Source organism: Coregonus lavaretus, assembly GCF_964263955.1.
Source record: "Coregonus lavaretus genome assembly, contig: HAP1_SCAFFOLD_5500, whole genome shotgun sequence".
NCBI classification, from domain to species: Eukaryota; Metazoa; Chordata; class Actinopteri; order Salmoniformes; family Salmonidae; genus Coregonus; species Coregonus lavaretus.
In genome coordinates this window covers 20,001-35,315 of record NW_028157170.1, presented here as the reverse complement: position 1 = coordinate 35,315, position 15,315 = coordinate 20,001, and the positions used below count along the sequence as shown (strand labels likewise).

Here is a 15,315-nt window from a genome sequence, read left to right as displayed (position 1 = left end):
CAGGGTCCTTAGCTTAGTGATGAGCTTTGAGGGCACTATGGTGTTGAACGCTGAGCTGTAGTCAATGAATAGCATTCTCACATAGTTGGTCCTTTTGTCCCGGTAGGAAAGGGCAGTGTGGAGTGCAATAGAGATTGCATCATCTGTGGATCTGTTGGGGCGGTGTGCGAATTGTAGTGGGTCTAGGGTTTCTGGGATGATGGTGTTGATGTGAGCCATGACCAGCCTTTCAAAGTACTTTATGGCTACAGACGTGAGTGCTATGGGGCGGTAGTCATTTAGGCAGGTTACCTTGGTGTTCTTGGGCACAGGGACTATGGTGGTCTGCTTGAAGCATGTAGGTATTACAGACTCGGTCAGGGAGAGGTTGAAAATGTCAGTGAAGACACTTGCCAGTTGGTCAGTGCATGCTCGGAGTACACGTCCTGGTAATCCATCTGGCCCTGCGGCCTTGTGAATGTTGAGCTGTTTAAAGATCTTACTCACATCGGCTACGGAGAGCATGATCACACAGTCGTCCTGAACAGCTGGTGCTCTCATGCATGCTTCAGTGTTGCTTGCCTCGAAGCGAGCAAAGAAGGCATTTAGCTCATCTGGTAGGCTCACGTCACTGGGCAGCTCGCAGCTGGGTTTCCCTTTGTAATCCATAATAGTTTGCAAGCCCTGCCACATCCGACGTGCGTCAGAGCCGGTGTAGTAGGATTCAATCTTAGTCCTGTCTTGACACTTTGCCTGTTAGATGGTTCGTCAGAGGGCATAGCAGGATTTCTTATAAGCATCCGGATTAGAGTCCCACTCCTTGAAAGCGGCAGCTCTAGCCTTTAGGTCGGTGCGGATGTTGCCTGTAATCCATGGCTTCTGGTTGGGGTATGTAAGTACGGTCATTTACATTTTAGTCATTTAGCAGACGCTCTTATCCAGAGCGACTTACAGTTAGTGAGTGCATACATCTTTTTTCATACTGGCCCCCCCGTAGGAATCGAACCCACAACCCTGGCGTTGCAAGCGCCATGCTCTACCAACTGAGCTACACGGTCACTGTGGGGACGACGTCATCGAAGCACTTATTGATGAAGCCAGTGACTGATGTGGTGTACTCCTCAATGCTATCTGAAGAATCCCGGAACGTGTTCCAGTCTGTGCTAGCAAAACAGTCCTGTAGCTTAGCATCTGCGTCATCTGACCACTTCCTTATTAACCGAGTCACTGGTGCTTCCTGCTTCAGTTTTTGCTTATAAGCAGGAATCAGGAGGATAGAGTTATGGTCAGATTTGCCAAATGGAGGGTGAGGGAGAGCTTTGTACGCGTCTCTGTGTGTGGAGTAAAGGTGGTCAATAGTTTTTTTTCCTCTGGTTGCACATGTGACATGCTGGTAGAAATGAGGAAAAAACGGATGTAAGTTTTCCTGCATTAAAGGCCCCGGCCACTAGGAGTGCCACTCCCGGCCACTAGGAGTGCTGCCTCTGGGTGAGCATTCTCTTGTTTGCTTATGGCCTTATACAGCTCGTTGAATGCGGTCTTAGATGCTGTATCGGTTTTTGGTGGAAAATAGACGGCTACGTATTATATAGATGAGAACTCTCTTGGTAGATAGTGGGGAAAATAGACAGCTACGTATTATATAGATGAGAACTCTCTTGGTAGATAGTGGGGAAAATAGACGGCTACGTATTATATAGATGAGAACTCTCTTGGTAGATAGTGGGGAAAATAGACGGCTACGTATTATATAGATGAGAACTCTCTTGGTAGATAGTGGGGAAAATAGACGGCTACGTATTATATAGATGAGAACTCTCTTGGTAGATAGTGTGGAAAATAGACAGCTACGTATAATATAGATGAGAACTCTCTTGGTAGATAGTGTGGAAAATAGACAGCTACGTATAATATAGATGACAACTCTCTTGGTAGATAGTGGGGAAAATAGACAGCTACGTATTATATAGATGAGAACTCTCTTGGTAGATAGTGGGGAAAATAGACAGCTACGTATTATATAGATGAGAACTCTCTTGGTAGATAGTGGGGAAAATAGACAGCTACGTATAATATAGATGAGAACTCTCTTGGTAGATAGTGGGGAAAATAGACAGCTACGTATAATATAGATGAGAACTCTCTTGGTAGATAGTGGGGAAAATAGACAGCTACGTATTATATAGATGAGAACTCTCTTGGTAGATAGTGGGGAAAATAGACAGCTACGTATTATATAGATGAGAACTCTCTTGGTAGATAGTGGGGAAAATAGACAGCTACGTATAATATAGATGAGAACTCTCTTGGTAGATAGTGGGGAAAATAGACAGCTACGTATAATATAGATGAGAACTCTCTTGGTAGATAGTGGGGAAAATAGACAGCTACGTATAATATAGATGAGAACTCTCTTGGTAGATAGTGGGGAAAATAGACAGCTACGTATAATATAGATGAGAACTCTCTTGGTAGATAGTGTGGTCTACAGTTTATCATGAGGTACTCTACCTCAGGCGAGCAATACCTCGAGACTTCTTTATTATTAGAGATCGTGCACCAGCTGTTATTGACAAATAGACACAGACCACCGCCCCTCGTCTTACCGGAGGCAGCTGTTCTGTCCTGCCGATCGTAGCACGGAAAACCCAGCCAACTGTATATTATGCATGTAGTCGTTTTGCCCCGACTCGGTGAAACATACATTTTTACAGTTTTTAATGTCCCGTTGGTAGGATAGTCTCAAACGGAGCTCATCCAGTTTATTCTCCAGTGATTGTACGTTCGTCAGTAGGGCGGACGGTAATGGCAGATTATCCACTCGTCAACAAATTCTTCACCAAGCACCCGGATCAGCACCCCCTGTATCGGCGTCTCCTCTTCATGCGAATGACGGGGATTTGGGGTCAGGTCCGGGAGGAGACGTAAATCTTTTGCCTCCGATTCGTTAAAGAAAAAAAATCTTTGTCCAGTTCGAGGTGAGCAATCGCTGTTATGATGTCCAGAAAGCTATTTTCGGTCGGAAACATTACGTACATTTTTTTTTTTTTTACAAACAACGCGGGAAAAAAACACACAGAATAGCACAGTTGGTTAGGAGCCCGTAAAAATGGCAGCCGTCCCACTCCGCCGCCATTTTGTCTTCAACATGTTTTGTTGTTTACCCATTAGAATGTTCCCACAGATAGAATGTGCGACAGACCTGTTCTATCATAACAATATAATATTTTGCTATTGTGTTTTATTACTGCGCAGGAGACTTGTTCTTCTAGCCTGAATTATTTTTTAAAAGTTTTATTTCCATTTATGATTTATAGTAGGGATGAAGAAGCAACGGGCCATGTTTTGCTTTTCAATAAAACCTGTAATGTTGGTAAAATAACATAATTCTACTTAATTGTATTACAGCGTTACAGGCTAATTTCTATTCTGTTAAGATGAATCACCATAATCTAAATGTGATTTCTGTCATTCTGAGCACCGGGGGATGGGTTGCGCACCTAATGCATACGAGTCTGTTACATTTCTCAAATGTCCGGTAAATTAAAAATCTTGCCGGTCACATTGTCCTCTGGGAAAACCCTGACTCACATCCCACCCTGTCCTGTAGTACTCACCTGTGGATAAGTCAGAGCGAAGGCAAGCCATCCACCCAGCAGTAGAGATAGTATCACCACGGTAACAGGGTCCTGGTATATATAGTCAGGCAGGACAGAGGACAACCCTGACTTTGATCCTGAGCCTGCTAGGATCCTTCTGCTGCCGCTAGGACCCAAACCATGACCCCCTCCACCTCCACGGCCCCCACCACCATGACCTACTGACTGGAACTAAAGAGGAGAGGAGGGGAGGGGGTTAAGAGGAGGAGAGGAGGGGAGGGGGTTAAGAGGAGGAGAGGGGGAGAGGGGGGATGAAATGCAAAAGCGTTGTGAGCTAAAGATGAATGCATGTCTGGGTGGATTATAAAGTTATATTCCAGAGGTATTCAACCTACGACGTCCAGAGCCTGCTGGTTTTCTGTTCTACCGGATAATTAATTGCACACGCCTGGTCTCCCAGGTCTAAATCAGCCCCTGATTAGAGGGGAACAGTAGAACTGGCTCCAAGTCCAGGTCTAAATCAGGCCCTGATTAGAGAGGAACAGTAGAACTGGCTCCAGGTCCAGGTCTAAATCAGGCCCTGATCAGAAGGGAACAGTAGAACTGGCTCCAGGTCCAGAGTTGAGTTGACAGTTCTATTCTACTACCATTTTCTCCAAGTTAAAACCAAAGCTTTGATTTCCTCTGGGGATTCTGATACTCACAGGATGATCTGTATGTGAGTGGGGGTTAAGGTTAGATAGAGGTCAGAGGTTAGAGATCAGCAGTAAAAGGGGTTGTAACTCACAGGATGGTCTGTATAGCGGTGGTTCTGAGACCGGGTCGGGATCACGGCATCACCGGAACGCTGCAGGTTTACCGGGAAGTCTCTCAACATGGTGGTGTGGGCTACCGGGGGTAACTCATGATGTCCTGATGACACACACAGACACACACACACACACACCACACAGACACACACACACACACACACACACCACACACACCACACACACCACACACACACACACACACACACACACACACACACACACACACACACACACACACACGGAGATGACATGAATATGAGGATGTATGAATGACACATTGTGTGTCTGCTGTCTCTGTGTGGTTGGCGTCTGCTGTCTCTGTGTGGTTAGTGTCTGCTGTCTCTGTGTGGTTGGCGTCTGCTGTCTCTATGTGGTTGGCGTCTGGTGTCTCTATGTGGTTGGCGTCTGCTGTCTCTGTGTGGTTGGCGTCTGCTGTCTCTATGTGGTTGGCGTCTGCTGTCTCCGTGTGGTTGGCGTCTGGTGTCTCTATGTGGTTGGCGTCTGCTGTCTCTGTGTGGTTGGCGTCTGGTGTCTCTATGTGGTTGGCGTCTGCTGTCTCCGTGTGGTTGGCGTCTGCTGTCTCTGTGTGGTTGGCGTCTGCTGTCTCTGTGTGGTTGGCATCTGCTGTCTCTGTGTGGTTGGCGTCTGCTGTCTCTGTGTGGTTGGCGTCTGCTGTCTCCGTGTGGTTGGCGTCTGCTGTCTCCGTGTGGTTAGCGTCTGCTGTCTCTGTGTGGTTGGCGTCTGCTGTCTCTGTGTGGTTGGCGTCTGGTGTCTCTGTGTGGTTGGCGTCTGCTGTCTCCGTGTGGTTAGCGTCTGCTGTCTCTGTGTGGTTGGCGTCTGGTGTCTCTGTGTGGTTGGCGTCTGGTGTCTCTGTGTGGTTGGCGTCTGGTGTCTCCGTGTGGTTGGCGTCTGCTGTCTCCGTGTGGTTGGCGTCTGCTGTCTCCGTGTGGTTGGCGTCTGCTGTCTCCGTGTGGTTGGCGTCTGCTGTCTCCGTGTGGTTGGCGTCTGGTGTCTCTGTGTGGTTGGCGTCTGCTGTCTCCGTGTGGTTGGCGTCTGCTGTCTCCGTGTGGTTGGCGTCTGCTGTCTCTGTGTGGTTGGCGTCTGCTGTCTCCGTGTGGTTGGCGTCTGCTGTCTCTGTGTGGTTGGCGTCTGCTGTCTCCGTGTGGTTGGCGTCTGCTGTCTCTGTGTGGTTAGCGTCTGCTGTCTCTGTGTGGTTGGCGTCTGCTGTCTCTGTGGGGTTAGTGTCTGCTGTCTCTGTGTGGTTGGCGTCTGCTGTCTCTGTGTGGTTGGCGTCTGCTGTCTCTGTGTGGTTGGCGTCTGCTGTCTCTGTGTGGTTAGCGTCTGCTGTCTCTGTGTGGTTAGCGTCTGCTGTCTCTGTGTGGTTGGCGTCTGCTGTCTCCGTGTGGTTGGCGTCTGCTTTCTCTGTGTGGTTGGCGTCTGCTGTCTCTGTGTGGTTGGCGTCTGCTGTCTCTGTGTGGTTAGCGTCTGCTGTCTCTGTGGGGTTAGCGTCTGCTGTCTCTGTGTGGTTGGCGTCTGCTGTCTCTGTGTGGTTGGCGTCTGCTGTCTCTGTGTGGTTGGCGTCTGCTGTCTCTGTGTGGTTAGCGTCTGCTGTCTCTGTGTGGTTAGCGTCTGCTGTCTCTGTGTGGTTGGCGTCTGCTGTCTCTGTGTGGTTGGCGTCTGCTGTCTCTGTGTGGTTGGCGTCTGGTGTCTCTGTGTGGTTGGCGTCTGCTGTCTCTGTGTGGTTAGCGTCTGGTGTCTATGTGGTTACCTATGAGCAGCCACTGGTTGTTCAGTGAGTTAGTGGAGCCTGGCGGGTAGTTACCTACTGGTTGTTCATTGTGTTGGTGGAGCCTGGTGGGTAGTTACCTACTGGTTGTTTAGTGTGTTGGTGGAGCTTGGCGGGTAGTTACCTACTGGTTGTTCAGTGTGTTGGTGGAGCCTGGTGGGTAGTTACCTACTGGTTGTTCAGTGTGTTGGTGGAGCCTGGCGGGTAGTTACCTACTGGTTGTTCAGTGTGTTGGTGGAGCCTGGTGGGTAGTTACCTACTGGTTGTTCAGTGTGTTGGTGGAGCCTGGTGGGTAGTTACCTACTGGTTGTTCAGTGTGTTGGTGGAGCCTGGTGGGTAGTTACCTACTGGTTGTTCAGTGTGTTGGTGGAGCCTGGTGGGTAGTTACCTACTGGTTGTTCAGTGTGTTGGTGGAGCCTGGCGGGTAGTTACCTACTGGTTGTTCAGTGTGTTGGTGCAGCCTGGCGGGTAGTTACCTACTGGTTGTTCAGTGTGTTGGTGGAGCCTGGCGGGTAGTTACCTACTGGTTGTTCAGTGTGTTGGTGGAGCCTGGCGGGTAGTTACCTACTGGTTGTTCAGTGTGTTGGTGGAGCCTGGTGGGTAGTTACCTACTGGTTGTTCAGTGTGTTGGTGGAGCCTGGTGGGTAGTTACCTACTGGTTGTTCAGTGTGTTGGTGGAGCCTGGCGGGTAGTTACCTACTGGTTGTTCAGTGTGTTGGTGGAGCCTGGCGGGTAGTTACCTACTGGTTGTTCAGTGTGTTGGTGGAGCCTGGTGGGTAGTTACCTACTGGTTGTTCAGTGTGTTGGTGGAGCCTGGTGGGTAGTTTCCTACTGGTTGTTCAGTGTGTTGGTGGAGCCTGGCGGGTAGTTACCTACTGGTTGTTCAGTGTGTTGGTGGAGCCTGGCGGGTAGTTACCTACTGGTTGTTCAGTGTGTTGGTGGAGCCTGGCGGGTAGTTACCTACTGGTTGTTCAGTGTGTTGGTGGAGCCTGGCGGGTAGTTACCTACTGGTTGTTCAGTGTGTTGGTGGAGCCTGGCGGGTAGTTACCTACTGGTTGTTCAGTGTGTTGGTGGAGCCTGGTGGGTAGTTACCTACTGGTTGTTCAGTGTGTTGGTGGAGCCTGGCGGGTAGTTACCTACTGGTTGTTTAGTGTGTTGGTGGAGCCTGGCGGGTAGTTACCTACTGGTTGTTCAGTGTGTTGGTGGAGCCTGGCGGGTAGTTACCTACTGGTTGTTTAGTGTGTTGGTGGAGCCTGGCGGGTAGTTACCTACTGGTTGTTCAGTGTGTTGGTGGAGCCTGGCGGGTAGTTACCTATGAGCAGCCACTGGTTGTTCAGTGTGTTGGTGGAGCCTGGCGGGTAGTTACCTACTGGTTGTTCAGTGTGTTGGTGGAGCCTGGTGGGTAGTTACCTACTGGTTGTTCAGTGTGTTGGTGGAGCCTGGCGGGTAGTTACCTACTGGTTGTTCAGTGTGTTGGTGGAGCCTGGCGGGTAGTTACCTACTGGTTGTTCAGTGTGTTGGTGGAGCCTGGCGGGTAGTTACCTACTGGTTGTTCAGTGTGTTGGTGGAGCCTGGCGGGTAGTTACCTACTGGTTGTTCAGTGTGTTGGTGGAGCCTGGTGGGTAGTTACCTACTGGTTGTTCAGTGTGTTGGTGGAGCCTGGTGGGTAGTTACCTACTGGTTGTTCAGTGTGTTGGTGGAGCCTGGTGGGTAGTTACCTACTGGTTGTTCAGTGTGTTGGTGGAGCCTGGTGGGTAGTTACCTACTGGTTGTTCAGTGTGTTGGTGGAGCCTGGCGGGTAGTTACCTACTGGTTGTTCAGTGTGTTGGTGGAGCCTGGTGGGTAGTTACCTACTGGTTGTTCAGTGTGTTGGTGGAGCCTGGCGGGTAGTTACCTACTGGTTGTTCAGTGTGTTGGTGGAGCCTGGCGGGTAGTTACCTACTGGTTGTTCAGTGTGTTGGTGGAGCCTGGTGGGTAGTTACCTACTGGTTGTTCAGTGTGTTGGTGGAGCCTGGCGGGTAGTTACCTACTGGTTGTTCAGTGTGTTGGTGGAGCCTGGTGGGTAGTTACCTACTGGTTGTTCAGTGTGTTGGTGGAGCCTGGTGGGTAGTTACCTACTGGTTGTTCAGTGTGTTGGTGGAGCCTGGTGGGTAGTTACCTACTGGTTGTTCAGTGTGTTGGTGGAGCCTGGTGGGTAGTTACCTACTGGTTGTTCAGTGTGTTGGTGGAGCCTGGCGGGTAGTTACCTATGAGCAGCCACTGGTTGTTCAGTGTGTTGGTGGAGCCTGGCGGGGAGTTACCTACTGGTTGTTCAGTGTGTTGGTGGAGCCTGGCGGGTAGTTACCTACTGGTTGTTCAGTGTGTTGGTGGAGCCTGGCGGGTAGTTACCTACTGGTTGTTCAGTGTGTTGGTGGAGCCTGGCGGGTAGTTACCTACTGGTTGTTCAGTGTGTTGGTGGAGCCTGGCGGGTAGTTACCTATGAGAAGCCACTGGTTGTTCAGTGTGTTGGTGGAGCCTGGCGGGTATCGGACATCGGTAGACGGGGTGATCTCACACTCTCCTTTCTCTCTCACCGTCACCTCCTCTGTCTCAGGTCCCTCGATACGCGCCAGCGTCAAGCCCCGCGGCTGCCATGGCAACACATCAATCAACACATCAAAGAATCAGCCAATCAAATTCAGAGAGAAAAGTTCAAACAAGTCTGATAAAAAGGTGTATATACAGTGGGGGAAAAAAGTATTTAGTCAGCCACCAATTGTGCAAGTTCTCCCACTTAAAAAGATGAGAGAGGCCTGTAATTTTCATCATAGGTACACGTCAACTATGACAGACAAAATGAGAAAAAAAAATCCAGAAAATCACATTGTAGGATTTTTAATGAATTTATTTGCAAATTATGGTGGAAAATAAGTATTTGGTCAATAACAAAAGTTTCTCAATACTTTGTTATATACCCTTTGTTGGCAATGACACAGGTCAAACGTTTTCTGTAAGTCTTCACAAGGTTTTCACACACTGTTGCTGGTATTTTGGCCCATTCCTCCATGCAGATCTCCTCTAGAGCAGTGATGTTTTGGGGCTGTCGCTGGGCAACACAGACTTTCAACTCCCTCCAAAGATTTTCTATGGGGTTGAGATCTGGAGACTGGCTAGGCCACTCCAGGACCTTGAAATGCTTCTTACGAAGCCACTCCTTCGTTGCCCGGGCGGTGTGTTTGGGATCATTGTCATGCTGAAAGACCCAGCCACGTTTCATCTTCAATGCCCTTGCAGATGGAAGGAGGTTTTCACTCAAAATCTCACGATACATGGCCCCATTCATTCTTTCCTTTACACGGATCAGTCGTCCTGGTCCCTTTGCAGAAAAACAGCCCCAAAGCATGATGTTTCCACCCCCATGCTTCACAGTAGGTATGGTGTTCTTTGGATGCAACTCAGCATTCTTTGTCCTCCAAACACGACGAGTTGAGTTTTTACCAAAAAGTTATATTTTGGTTTCATCTGACCATATGACATTCTCCCAATCCTCTTCTGGATCATCCAAATGCACTCTAGCAAACTTCAGACGGGCCTGGACATGTACTGGCTTAAGCAGGGGGACACGTTTTGCACTGCAGGATTTGAGTCCCTGGCGGCATAGTGTGTTACTGATGGTAGGCTTTGTTACTTTGGTCCCAGCTCTCTGCAGGTCATTCACTAGGTCCCCCTGTGTGGTTCTTGGATTTTTGCTCACCGTTCTTGTGATCATTTTGACCCCACGGGGTGAGATCTTGCGTGGAGCCCCAGATCGAGGGAGATTATCAGTGGTCTTGTATGTCTTCCATTTCCTAATAATTGCTCCCACAGTTGATTTCTTCAAACCAAGCTGCTTACCTATTGCAGATTCAGTCTTCCCAGCCTGGTGCAGGTCTACAATTTTGTTTCTGGTGTCCTTTGACAGCTCTTTGGTCTTGGCCATAGTGGAGTTTGGAGTGTGACTGTTTGAGGTTGTGGGCAGGTGTCTTTTATACTGATAACAAGTTCAAACAGGTGCCATTAATACAGGTAACGAGTGGAGGACAGAGGAGCCTCTTAAAGAAGAAGTTACAGGTCTGTGAGAGCCAGAAATCTTGCTTGTTTGTAGGTGACCAAATACTTATTTTCCACCATAATTTGCAAATAAATTCATTAAAAATCCTACAATGTGATTTTCTGGAATTTTGTTTCTCAATTTGTCTGTCATAGTTGACGTGTACCTATGATGAAAATTACAGGCCTCTCTCATCTTTTTAAGTGGGAGAACTTGCACAATTGGTGGCTGACTAAATACTTTTTTTCCCCACTGTAATGACATCACAGTACTGAGACTAAAACACATGCCTGATTGGTTGCTGTGTGTTGTGTTGACATGCTGATTGGTTGCTGTGTGTTGTGTTGACATGCTGATTGGTTGCTGGGTGTCGTGTTGACATGCTGATTGGTTGCTGTGTGTTGTGTTGACATGCTGATTGGTTGCTGTGTGTTGTGTTGACATGCTGATTGGTTGCTGGGTGTCGTGTTGACATGCTGATTGGTTGCTGTGTGTCGTGTAGACATGCTGATTGGTTGCTGTGTGTTGACATGCTGATTGGTTGCTGTGTGTTGTGTTGACATGCTGATTGGTTGCTGTGTGTTGTGTTGACATGCTGATTGGTTGCTGTGTGTTGACATGCTGATTGGTTGCTGTGTGTTGTGTAGACATGCTGATTGGTTGCTGTGTGTTGTGTAGACATGCTGATTGGTTGCTGTGTGTTGTGTTGACATGCTGATTGGTTGCTGTGTGTTGTGTTGACATGCTGATTGGTTGCTGTGTGTTGTGTTGACATGCTGATTGGTTGCTGTGTGTTGTGTAGACATGCTGATTGGTTGCTGGGTGTCGTGTTGACATGCTGATTGGTTGCTGTGTGTCGTGTTGACATGCTGATTGGTTGCTGTGTGTCGTGTTGACATGCTGATTGGTTGCTGTGTGTTGACATGCTGATTGGTTGCTGTGTGTTGTGTTGACATGCTGATTGGTTGCTGTGTGTTGTGTTGACATGCTGATTGGTTGCTGTGTGTTGTGTTGACATGCTGATTGGTTGCTGTGTGTTGTGTTGACATGCTGATTGGTTGCTGTGTGTCGTGTTGACATGCTGATTGGTTGCTGTGTGTTGTGTTGACATGCTGATTGGTTGCTGTGTGTTGTGTAGACATGCTGATTGGTTGCTGTGTGTTGTGTAGACATGCTGATTGGTTGCTGTGTGTTGTGTTGACATGCTGATTGGTTGCTGTGTGTTGTGTTGACATGCTGATTGGTTGCTGTGTGTCGTGTTGACATGCTGATTGGTTGCTGTGTGTTGTGTTGACATGCTGATTGGTTGCTGGGTGTCGTGTTGACATGCTGATTGGTTGCTGTGTGTCGTGTTGACATGCTGATTGGTTGCTGTGTGTCGTGTAGACATGCTGATTGGTTGCTGTGTGTTGACATGCTGATTGGTTGCTGTGTGTTGTGTAGACATGCTGATTGGTTGCTGTGTGTCGTGTTGACATGCTGATTGGTTGCTGTGTGTCGTGTTGACATGCTGATTGGTTGCTGTGTGTCGTGTTGACATGCTGATTGGTTGCTGTGTGTTGTGTTGACATGCTGATTGGATGCTGTGTGTTGTGTTGACATGCTGATTGGTTGCTGTGTGTTGACATGCTGATTGGTTGCTGTGTGTTGTGTAGACATGCTGATTGGTTGCTGGGTGTCGTGTTGACATGCTGATTGGTTGCTGTGTGTCGTGTTGACATGCTGATCGGTTGCTGTGTGTCGTGTAGACATGCTGATTGGTTGCTGTGTGTTGTGTTGACATGCTGATTGGTTGCTGTGTGTTGACATGCTGATTGGTTGCTGGGTGTTGTGTAGACATGCTGATTGGTTGCTGGGTGTCGTGTTGACATGCTGATTGGTTGCTGTGTGTAGTGTTGACATGCTGATTGGTTGCTGTGTGTCGTGTAGACATGCTGATTGGTTGCTGTGTGTTGTGTTGACATGCTGATTGGTTGCTGTGTGTTGTGTTGACATGCTGATTGGTTGCTGTGTGTCGTGTTGACATGCTGATTGGTTGCTGTGTGTTGTGTTGACATGCTGATTGGTTGCTGTGTGTTGACATGCTGATTGGTTGCTGTGTGTTGTGTTGACATGCTGATTGGTTGCTGTGTGTTGTGTTGACATGCTGATTGGTTGCTGTGTGTTGACATGCTGATTGGTTGCTGTGTGTTGTGTTGACATGCTGATTGGTTGCTGTGTGTTGTGTTGACATGCTGATTGGTTGCTGTGTGTCGTGTTGACATGCTGATTGGTTGCTGTGTGTTGTGTTGACATGCTGATTGGTTGCTGTGTGTCGTGTTGACATGCTGATTGGTTGCTGTGTGTAGACATGCTGATTGGTTGCTGTGTGTTGTGTTGACATGCTGATTGGTTGCTGTGTGTTGTGTTGACATGCTGATTGGTTGCTGTGTGTTGTGTTGACATGCTGATTGGTTGCTGTGTGTTGTGTTGACATGCTGATTGGTTGCTGTGTGTCGTGTAGACATGCTGATTGGTTGCTGTGTGTTGTGTTGACATGCTGATTGGTTGCTGTGTGTTGACATGCTGATTGGTTGCTGTGTGTTGTGTAGACATGCTGATTGGTTGCTGTGTGTCGTGTAGACATGCTGATTGGTTGCTGTGTGTTGACATGCTGATTGGTTGCTGTGTGTTGTGTAGACATGCTGATTGGTTGCTGTGTGTTGACATGCTGATTGGTTGCTGTGTGTTGTGTAGACATGCTGATTGGTTGCTGTGTGTCGTGTAGACATGCTGATTGGTTGCTGTGTGTTGACATGCTGATTGGTTGCTGTGTGTTGTGTAGACATGCTGATTGGTTGCTGTGTGTCGTGTTGACATGCTGATTGGTTGCTGTGTGTTGACATGCTGATTGGTTGCTGTGTGTCATGTTGACATGCTGATTGGTTGCTGTGTGTTGACATGCTGATTGGTTGCTGTGTGTTGTGTTGACATGCTGATTGGTTGCTGTGTGTTGACATGCTGATTGGTTGCTGTGTGTTGACATGCTGATTGGTTGCTGTGTGTTGACATGCTGATTGGTTGCTGTGTGTCGTGTTGACATGCTGATTGGTTGCTGTGTGTTGTGTTGACATGCTGATTGGTTGCTGTGTGTTGACATGCTGATTGGTTGCTGTGTGTTGTGCTGACATGCTGATTGGTTGCTGTGTGTCGTGTAGACATGCTGATTGGTTGCTGTGTGTCGTGTTGACATGCTGATTGGTTGCTGTGTGTCGTGTTGACATGCTGATTGGTTGCTGTGTGTTGTACATTGAGTATACAAAACATTAGGAACACCTTCCTAACAGCCTCAATTCGTCAGGGCGTGGACTCTACAAGGTGTCAAAAGCATTCCACAGGGATGCTGACATTTACTCCAATGCTTCCCACAGTTGTGTCAAGTTGGCTGGATGTTCTTTGGGTGGTGGACCATTCTTGATACACACAGGAAACTGTTGAGCGTGAAAAACCCAGCAGCGTTGCAGTTCTTGACACAAACCGGTGCGCCTGGCACCTACTACCATAACCCCGTTCAAAGGCACTTACATCTTTTGTCTTGCCCATTCACCCTCTGAATGGCACACATACACAATCCATGTCTCAATTGTCTCAAGGCTTAAAAATCCTTATTTAACCTGTCTCCTCCCCTTTCATCTACACTGAATGGAAGTGGATTTAACAAGTGACATCAATAAGGGATCGTAGCTTTCACCTGGATTCACCTGGTCGTCTGTCATAAAAAAGAGCAGGTGTTCTTAATGTTTTGTACACTCAGTGTATATTTGCTGTTGATTTGACAGCTGTACTGACCACTAAAGAGACTCCGTCGTGAACCAGAGAGGTGGAGGCGTAAAGATGAGAGTCCAGCTTCCCGACGTACAGAGTGGGCCTAAAACACACACAAGATAAATGACATAAATATTAATAATAATAATAATAATAATAATAATAATAATAATAATAATAATAATATGCCATTTAGCAGACGCTTTTATCCAAAGCGACTTACAGTCATGCGTGCATACATTTTTTAAATGTTTTGTGTATGACAGTAAAAAGCTTTTGGAGCAGCTTCAAATGAAATGTTGGGTAAGAAGGCAAACTCAGCTCCCATTATTCATTGAATCAGATGGTTAATTCATCACAAAACCCACTGATATTGCCAACTACTTTAATGATTTTATCATTGGCAAGTTTAGCAAATTTATGCATGACAGCAACAATTGCTGACACTACACATCCAAGTATATCTGACCAAATTATGAAAAACAAGCGTTGTAATTTTGAATTCCTTAAAGTGAGTGTGGATGAGGTGAAAAAATTGTTGTCTATCAACAATGACAAGCCACCGGGGTCTGACAACTTGGATGGAAAATTACTGAGGACAATAGCGGACGATATTGCCACTCCTATTTGCCATATCTTCAATCTAAGCCTACTAGAAAGTGTGTGTCCTCAGGCCTGGGGGGAAGCTAAAGTCATTCCACTACCCAATAATAGTAAAGCCCCCTTTACTGGCTCAAATAGCCGACCAATCAGCCTGTTACCAACCCTTAGTAAAGTTTTGGAAGAAATGGTGTATGACCAGATACAATGCTATTTTACAGTAAACAAATTGACAACAGACTTTCAGCACGCTTATAGGGAAGGACATTCAACAAGCACAGCACTTACACAGATGACTGATGATTGGAAATTGATGATTTAAAAAAATTGTGGGAGCTGTTTTGTTAGACTTCAGCGCAGCTTTTGACATTATCGATCATAGTCTGATGCTGGAAAAACGTATGTGTTATGGCTTTACACCCCCTGCTATAATGTGGATAAAGAGTTAACTGTCTAACAGAACACAGAGGTGTTCTTTAATGGAAGCCTCTACAACATAATCCAGGTACAATCAGGAATTCCCCAGGGCAGCTGTCTAGGCCCCTTACTTTTTTTTCAATCTTTACTAACGACATGCCACTGGCTTTGAGTAAAGCCTGTGTGTCTATGTATGCGGATGACTCAACACTATACACGTCAGCTACTACAGCAACTGAAATGACTGCA

General features: G+C 47.4%; 1 protein-coding gene across 1 annotated transcript in view; it reads right to left on the bottom strand.

Annotated features, from left to right (window-relative positions):
- Positions 1-3,596: 3,596 nt before the first annotated feature.
- LOC311125719 (serine/threonine-protein kinase/endoribonuclease IRE1-like) overlaps positions 3,597-15,315 on the bottom strand; it is a gene marked incomplete at both ends in the record, with an annotated part of 31,352 nt that continues 19,633 nt past the window's right edge. The window contains 4 exons of the mRNA XM_084199751.1: positions 3,597-3,809; positions 4,366-4,490; positions 8,653-8,803; positions 14,074-14,152. Coding sequence (XP_084055877.1) covers positions 3,597-3,809; positions 4,366-4,490; positions 8,653-8,803; positions 14,074-14,152 — 568 coding nt within the window. The remainder of the gene's footprint in view (positions 3,810-4,365; positions 4,491-8,652; positions 8,804-14,073; positions 14,153-15,315) is intronic.